The 8,310-nt window shown below is 39.7% G+C and overlaps 1 protein-coding gene across 2 annotated transcripts in view; it reads right to left on the minus strand.

The window, feature by feature from the left end:
• The window catches only part of LOC123732553 (Fc receptor-like protein 5), a 33,317-nt gene extending 25,723 nt beyond the window's left edge, over positions 1-7,594 (minus strand). The window contains exons 1-2 of one of the 2 annotated variants that reach the window (XM_082965411.1): positions 7,448-7,594; positions 5,916-5,960 (exon numbers count right to left, since the gene is read on the minus strand). In XM_082965411.1, the coding sequence (XP_082821537.1) occupies positions 5,916-5,960; positions 7,448-7,472 (70 nt within the window). In that variant the 5' untranslated portion in view covers positions 7,473-7,594. The remainder of the gene's footprint in view (positions 1-5,915; positions 5,961-7,447) is intronic. The other variant, XM_082965412.1, reaches the window with a different exon arrangement.
• Between the last annotated feature and the right edge of the window lie 716 nt (positions 7,595-8,310).

Below are 8,310 nucleotides of genomic sequence, written 5' to 3' on the forward strand. Positions count from 1 at the left end.
TGGCTCAAAATACTTCAATCATTTATCGAACTTCTTCAGGCTAGGGTCCTTTTTTCAGAATTTCCACTTGACTGATGTGCCCAAAGTAAACTACCTGTTACTCAGGCCCAGAAGCTAAGATATGCATATAAATGGTTTGGACTACACTTTGAAGTTTCTAAAACGGTTTAAATAATATCTGTAAGTATAACAGAATTAATATGGCAGGTGAAAATCCAAAGAAAATCCAACCATTTTTTCTTGAGGTCCCAGGCTCTTCCAATGTAAACCTATTGGCTATATGTAAATACGGCTCCCAGATTGCAATTCCTATGGCACTAGATGTTAATTAACAGTCTTAATTCAAGGTTTCAGGCTTGTTTCTTGAAAAACAAAGAAGTATTTGGAGTTTTGGTGAGGAGAGTCAAGGAAGAATATCAGTCTTTTGGCTCGCTTACTATTTTTCCTTTCCTATTGAACATACTACTTTCCGTATGAAATATTATAGTTTATTTACATTTTAGAGTACCTGAGGATTAAATAGAAACGTCGTTTGACTTGTTTGGACGAAGTTTACAAGTAGCTTTTTTGGATTCCAATGTCTGCATGTTGAACGAGTGGATTACTGAAATTGATTGAACCAACTAAACAGACTTTTTGGGATATAAAGAAGGATTTAATCTAACAAAACTAGCTGGGACCCTTGGGATTGCAAACAGAGGAAGATCTTCAAAAGTAAGTGATTTATTTTATCGCTATTTGTGATTTTGTGACGCCTGTGCTGGTTGAGAAATATGTTGATGTGGGGCACTGTCCTCAGAAAATTGCATGCTATGCTTTTGCTGTAAAGCCTATTGTAAATCGGACAACGCAGTTCGATTAACAAGATTTTAAGCTTTTGAATGATTAAAGACACTTGTATTTTCATGAAAGTTTAATATTACGATTATTTATTTGAATTGCGTGCCCTCCAATTTCACTGGATGTTGTCGACTTCGGTCCCGCTAGCCTTAAGAAGATTTATCGAAGCCCTCTATGGTTGTGAGGTCTGGGATCCTCTCACCAACCAAGAATTTTACAAAATGGGACAAACACCCAATTGAGACCATGCATGTAGATTTCTGCAAAAACATGCAGAGCAGAATGTTTCTTCAGGCCTGAGCTCTGTTCACAAACACAAACAGACCCCACAGAGCCCCAGGCCAGCAACACATTTTGACCCAACTAAATTATGAAAGCAAAAAGATAACTATTTTGACACACTGGAAAGAATAACATTGGAATGCTATCTGGGACTAAACAGAGAGTACACAGTGGCAGAATACCTGACCACTGTGACTGACCCCAAATGAAGGAAAGCTTTGACTATGTACAGACTCAGTGAGCATAGCCTTCCTATTGAGAGAGGCCGCCATAGGCACAAAATGAGATGGAAACTGAGCTGCACTTCCTAACCTCCTGCCAAATGTATGACCATATTCGAGACACATATTTCCCTCAGATTACACAGATCCACAAAGAATTCGAAAACAAATCACATTTTGATCAACTCCCATATCTATTGGGTGAAATAACATAATCACAGCAGCAAGATTTGTGACCTGTTGCCACAAGGAAACCAGTGAAGAATAAACACCATTATATATATATACAACCCATGTTCATGATATTTATTTTCCATTTTGTACTTAACTATTTGTGACCCGTTTCAGGAAACTAGACGTATGTCGCGGGTCACTACTTCACTGGAGAGCCGTTTGAACATAAACTTTAAAAAAAAATCTAAATAACTCTTTTTTTGGAACTTGAAAACTTTCATGTGACATAATAACAAACTTGCCATCTGTAAATATGAAAAAATTGTAAATTACAAGCCTAGTTGGTTAAGCCACATAAAAAAGGGAGCAACTTTCTTGCTATCAATGATTGGCTGAGATAATGAGTGGGCTTGACATGCTGAGGGATTGGTCTGCCATATAGCACGCTTTGTCTATTTGAGCTGGTCAGTATGTAATCCTGTCCAACGTGACTTTATAAAAAAAATTATTGTGTAGTAAAACTGGACAAGTGTTTCTCTCCACTTTCTGAAGGACTGAGTTTTGAAATCAGTGAAATGATAGTTAAGGAGATGGAGAAAACACCTGTCTGGATTACATCTTCAAACTAAGGGCAACCATGGCATCCGACATGAATGATGTATGTAAGATAGTCTTGCTAGCTACATTTTCACATATTTCACGTTTCAAATTTTTACAGAAAATGGTTTCATTTCAAGTTAATAATGTGTACTGTTAACTAGCTAACATTAGCTGGCTGGCTCGCTAGCTAACATTACGTGTATGATCTTATTAATAAGATATCTCAGAGCCATTTACTGGGCTAGCTATGGCCTAATGTTAGCTAGCTAACATTGAACCTGGTTGGTTAGCTACCTGCAGATTCATGACCAATGACCTATTTTAAGAACAATGGATGCCTGACGTATCCATTATAACAGATATTATCAGGAGCTGCTGATAAAGCCACCATCATGAAAGTCATTGTGACTTCTGGGGAAGTAACCAGAGACTCTGATGAACTGACTCTCCAGCAGACGGACCGGTGATTTCAACAGAGAAGACAACAACATATGGGCGTCAATATATTGATCGTAATTATTCCCGAATGAGTGAGCGTTCAAGTGCAAAGGATTAGCATTTCAATGAATATAATTATCCACTGTGTGTAGTGAAGCCATTTTGTCTTTCCCGCTCCCTTTTCTTTGTATACCAAGCCGTCATATCGGTTTAGCCCACTAGGGGATCTTCCCTATCATTGTTAGTAACCAATATCTACTGTTTGTTTGTTGGTGCATTTCTGTGATAATTTAGTTAGTTAGTAAATAAATGATTAAGCCAATTGGTGTATGGATGTTTCATAGTTTAGGCTGGGTTCGTGCAGATAACCAACAATTCTACGACGTTTGAAATGAGACTGACGTGAGGTAAAGAATAATTCATTAATAGAAGACTATTTGATCAGATATTAAAATATCCAAAAGTTATATTTGAAAAATTATAACTTTGTAATCTGAAGATTTTCCGTGGCACCCCAACTTCCTAGTTAATTACATTTACATGATTAGTTTAATCATGTAATTATAATTACAGAGAATTGATTTGATAAAATAACAGTCTTCACTTTTAATGATAAGCTAAAGACACGACAATAGAGAGGGTCAGTCTGACAGCTATACTATATTCGAGAGTCTGTATCACATCTGAGTTAGTTAGCTAATCTGCAGGTAGCCAACCAAATGCGTATGCCTTTGATATGTTCTACCAGTCTACACCAGATTCAATATGAGACACTGGGTTCAAGCCCAGGTCTCCTGCACAGCAAAATACTGTGTTAGCCAGCTGAGCTAAAGCTTTGTGTAGCCAATTCAAATCTTCATCAATCAATAAATCAGTCAATCAAAACAATCAATTAATCAATCAATCAGAAGCAGTTGACTAGACCTCAGGAAGGTGACATTAAAGAGAACCAACTAGCTTGTGTCTGTTACATGGTGTCTATGAATAAGGTAATATAACTGATGATGCCACTGGGTAGAAAATAGAACAGTATTAGATGAATACAGTAATATAACTGATGAATAGAGTAATACAACTGATGAATACAGTAATGTAACTGATGAATACAGTAATATAACTGATGATGCCACTGGGTGAAAATAGAGCAGTAGTGATGAATACAGTAATATAACTGATGAATACAGTAATATAACTGATGATGCCACTGGGTGAAAATAGAGCAATAGTGATGAATACAGTAATATAACTGATGAATGCCACTGAGTGAAAATAGAACAGTTGTGATGAATACAGTAATATAACTGATGAATACAGTAATATAACTGATGAATACAGTAATATAACTGATGAATACAGTAATATAACTGATGATAGCACTGGGTGAATACAGTAGAGCAGTAGCTGATGAATACAGTAATATAACTGATGATGCAACTGGGTAAAAATAGAACAGTAGTGATGAATACAGTAATATAACTGATGAATACAGTAATATAACTGATGATGCCACTAGGTCAAGGAACCTACCAGGTACAACCCTAAATCCGTAAACATGGGCACCCTCATAGATATCATCCTTACCAACTTGCCCTCTAAATACACCTCTGCTGTCTTCAACCAGGATTTCAGCAATCACCATCACCTCACCATCTTAAATAAGCATTACCCATTCACAAAATGTAGAACTAAGAACAGATATAGCCCTTGGTTCACTCGACTTGACTGCCCTTGACCACAACAAAAACATCCTGTGGCGTACTGCATTAGCATCGAATAGACCCCGCGATATGCAACTTTTCATGGAAGTTAGGAACCAATATACACAGTCAGTTAGAAAAGCAAAGGCTAGCTTTTTCAAACCAAAATTTGCATCCTGTAATACTGTTACGCACGCCTCTTGGAAGAGGGAACGCAACACCCGGCTACATCTCAACTTCCGGTGGAGTTAAAGGGGTATGGCATTGTAGGTGTGGGTAAGGATGACAGAGGCAGAGATTAGCACCGTTTACAGGGAATTTATTCCTTCACACGGTAATTTTGGGGGAAAGGGGCTGGACGGAACCAAAGCAAAGAAAGTTAAAGTTAAAGAGCCGCCGCTCCTAAACCATCCAGCCAGCCAGTAGTGGGATACAGAGCTAGAGACTGCAGGGTCACAGAAAACCATCCAGCCAGTAGTGGCATACAGAGCTAGAGACTGCAGGGTCACAGTAAACCATCCAGCCAGTAGTGGGATACAGAGCTAGAGACTGCAGGGTCACAGTAAACCATCCAGCCAGTAGTGGCATACAGAGCTAGAGACTGCAGGGTCACAGAAAACCATCCAGCCAGTAGTGGGATACAGAGCTAGAGACTGCAGGGTCACAGTAAACCATCCAGCCAGTAGTGGGATACAGAGCTAGAGACTGCAGGGTCACAGTAAACCATCCAGCCAGTAGTGGGATACAGAGCTAGAGACTGCAGGGTCACAGTAAACCATCCAGCCACCAGTAGTGGCATACAGAGCTAGAGACTGCAGGGTCACAGAAAACCATCCAGCCAGTAGTGGGATACAGAGATAGAGACTGCAGGGTCACAGAAAACCATCCGGCCAGCCAGCAGTGGGATACAGAGATAGAGACTGCAGGGTCACAGTAAACCATCCAGCCAGTAGTGGGATACAGAGATAGAGACTGCAGGGTCACAGTAAACCATCCATCCAGCCAGTAGTGGGATACAGAGCTAGAGACTGCAGGGTCACAGTAAACCATCCAGCCAGTAGTGGGATACAGAGCTAGAGACTGCAGGGTCACAGTAAACCATCCAGCCAGTAGTGGGATACAGAGATAGAGACTGCAGGGTCACAGAAAACCATCCAGCCAGTAGTGGGATACAGAGCTAGAGACTGCAGGGTCACAGTAAACCATCCAGCCATCCAGTAGTGGCATACAGAGCTAGAGACTGCAGGGTCACAGTAAACCATCCAGCCATCCAGTAGTGGCATACAGAGCTAGAGACTGCAGGGTCACAGAAAACCATCCAGCCAGCCAGTAGTGGCATACAGAGCTAGAGACTGCAGGGTCACAGTAAACCATCCAGCCAGCCAGTAATGGCATACAGAGCTAGAGACTGCAGAAAGCCAAAGCAGTAAACCATCCGGCCTGCCAAACCACAAGCCACGGAAACACACAACACAGACACATATTTATACATTTGACATTTTAGTTATTTAGCAGACACTCTTATCTAGAGCGAATAACTGTTAGTTCATTCATCATATTAATTACAATGTCCTCAATTTCGTAGCTATAATTAATTAATTAAGAAATAAAGAGAAATGTTACTATTATAGAACAGGTGATGAATATAGAGAAATGTACTCACCTCCACTTTGTCCGAGGGTAGAGTATACCAGTGTACTCAACAGCACTGAAACACACAGAGAGAACTATCACTCCGTCTCAATCCACAGCATGTCTATGTTGGCGTTCTGCATCTGCGGTGGAAAGTGCCTTTTGCTCTACGGAAAGGGGAGACTCCACGACCCCCACAAGTCTCAAGGACTCATCTGAAGTCAGTACAGCTGATGTGCCAACTTCTGTTGAACCGTTTGGGCTACAAACTAATAGACCCCACTATGGAAAGAGGAGACTCTCAGCTACAAACTAATATGACCCCACTATGGAAAGAGGAGACTCTCAGATACAAACTAATATGACCCCACTATGGAAAGGGGAGACTCTCAGCTACAAACTAATATGACCCCACTATGGAAAGAGGAGACTCAGCTACAAACTAATATGACCCCGCTATGGAAAGGGGAGACTCTCAGATACAAACTAATATGACCCCACTATGGAAAGAGGAGACTCTCAGATACAAACTAATATGACCCCACTATGGAAAGAGGAGACTCAGCTACAAACTAATATGACCCCACTATGGAAAGAGGAGACTCTCAGCTACAAACTAATATGACCCCACTATGGAAAGGGGAGACTCAGAAACACGACGGTGCTCTACGAACCCCACAAGTGTGACGGCACTCGTCTGAAGGTAACCCATGGTAACCCATACAAATGAATGGAAGTATGGAGGTAGTTTTGTGCCAAAACAAATAAGGGGTTAAATATGTGTCCAAAAAACTAAAATATATATTTCCTGAACTTTCTAATATCTCGTAGATATAGGAGAAACTCTTCAAAATCGTATTCCTCATGATCCATCCATCTTTTTTGCCATTTCTGAATGTGTTATTCAATGCACAGGTGTAGTAGTAGTAGTAGTAGTAGTAGTACAGGCCAAATTAAATACTTTATGAAATATTTTTTTTAATGAAATATAAAGATATTTTTTAAAAGACAGGGGTCCTGAAATACAAAATGAAAAAATGAAATAGCTTAATCTAAAACAATTCTATATGTATAGTAGAACCCCCTTTTTAGAGGAGATATTAAACTATATAGATATTAAACTATATAGATATTAAACAACATATATATTAAACGATATAGATATTAAACTGTATAGATTTTAAATCATATAGATATTAAACTATATAGGTATTAAACTATACACATATTAAACCATATCGATATTAAACTATATATTTTTAAACCATACAAATTTTAAACTACTGTATATAGCTATTACACAATACAATGGTCCCGTGTGGCTCAGTTGGTAGAGCATGGTGTTTGCAATGCCAGGGTTGTGGGTTTGCTTCCCATGGGGGACCAGTACGGGGAGAAAAAAAAAATGCATTCACTACTGTAAGTCGCTCTGGATAAGAGCGTCTGCTAAATGACTAAAATGTAAATGTACAGATACATATATATAAAGCATACAGATATTACAATTATATCTAGACATTGAACCGTATATATATTAGATAATTTAGATAATATTCAACTCACAGAGTAGAAGACAGGTGCGTTCCATCTCAACGTGTCGATCACTAACTGTATCTAAACTCTAGTGACTTGTAGCCTGTCCATCCCCCCACCCACCTTTCCTCTCTACCCATCTATACTTCCTCTTGAGAAGGACTGAGAGGTGTGAAAGATGTGTGTGACAGAGAAGTGGTTCGAGAGAGAAGAGAGGCACAGAGAGAAGAGAGACACAGCGAGCGGAGAGACAGAGAGAGAAGAGAGAGAGAGAGAGACAGAGAGACAGAGAGAGAGAGGGAGAAAAGAGAGAGAGAGACAGACAGACAGACAGACAGACAGACAGACAGACAGACAGACAGACAGACAGACAGACAGACAGACAGACAGACAGACAGACAGACAGACAGACAGGCAGGATACTACCCTCCACAATATAACCTAGATAGATAGATACAGAGAGAGAGAGAGAAATAGAGAGAAAGAGAGAGAAAGACAGAGATAGATAGATAGATAAATAGATATAGAAAAGGTGTGAAGTGAGAGGTGTCAAGGCCCTTGAGCCCAAAAATATCCACCCAAATGCAGAGGCCTTTGAAGCTCCCTCCCTCTGTGCAGAGATCATTACAATACAGTAATGGATGTAAATAATGAGAAGATAAGAGTACAAGAACAAGTTCCTTATGTAAATCAAAACACTTTTTTCTGACTATTATAAAAATGGGAACATAGGCAAGTTAATCTTCCACGCAGACCATCCCCTGGCATGGCGCAATGCTATATTAACACACTAGCCCTCTGTTAAGAGGGGGTGTTAGCGATGGGTGGAAAGTCAGGATATTAGACAACAAGGACTCTGAGTCAACCAATGTCAATCTGTATAAGTCAGGAAC

This window comes from Salmo salar, chromosome 18 (genome assembly GCF_965601325.2).
Source record: "Salmo salar chromosome 18, fSalSal1, whole genome shotgun sequence".
In the NCBI taxonomy this organism is placed as follows: Eukaryota; Metazoa; Chordata; class Actinopteri; order Salmoniformes; family Salmonidae; genus Salmo; species Salmo salar.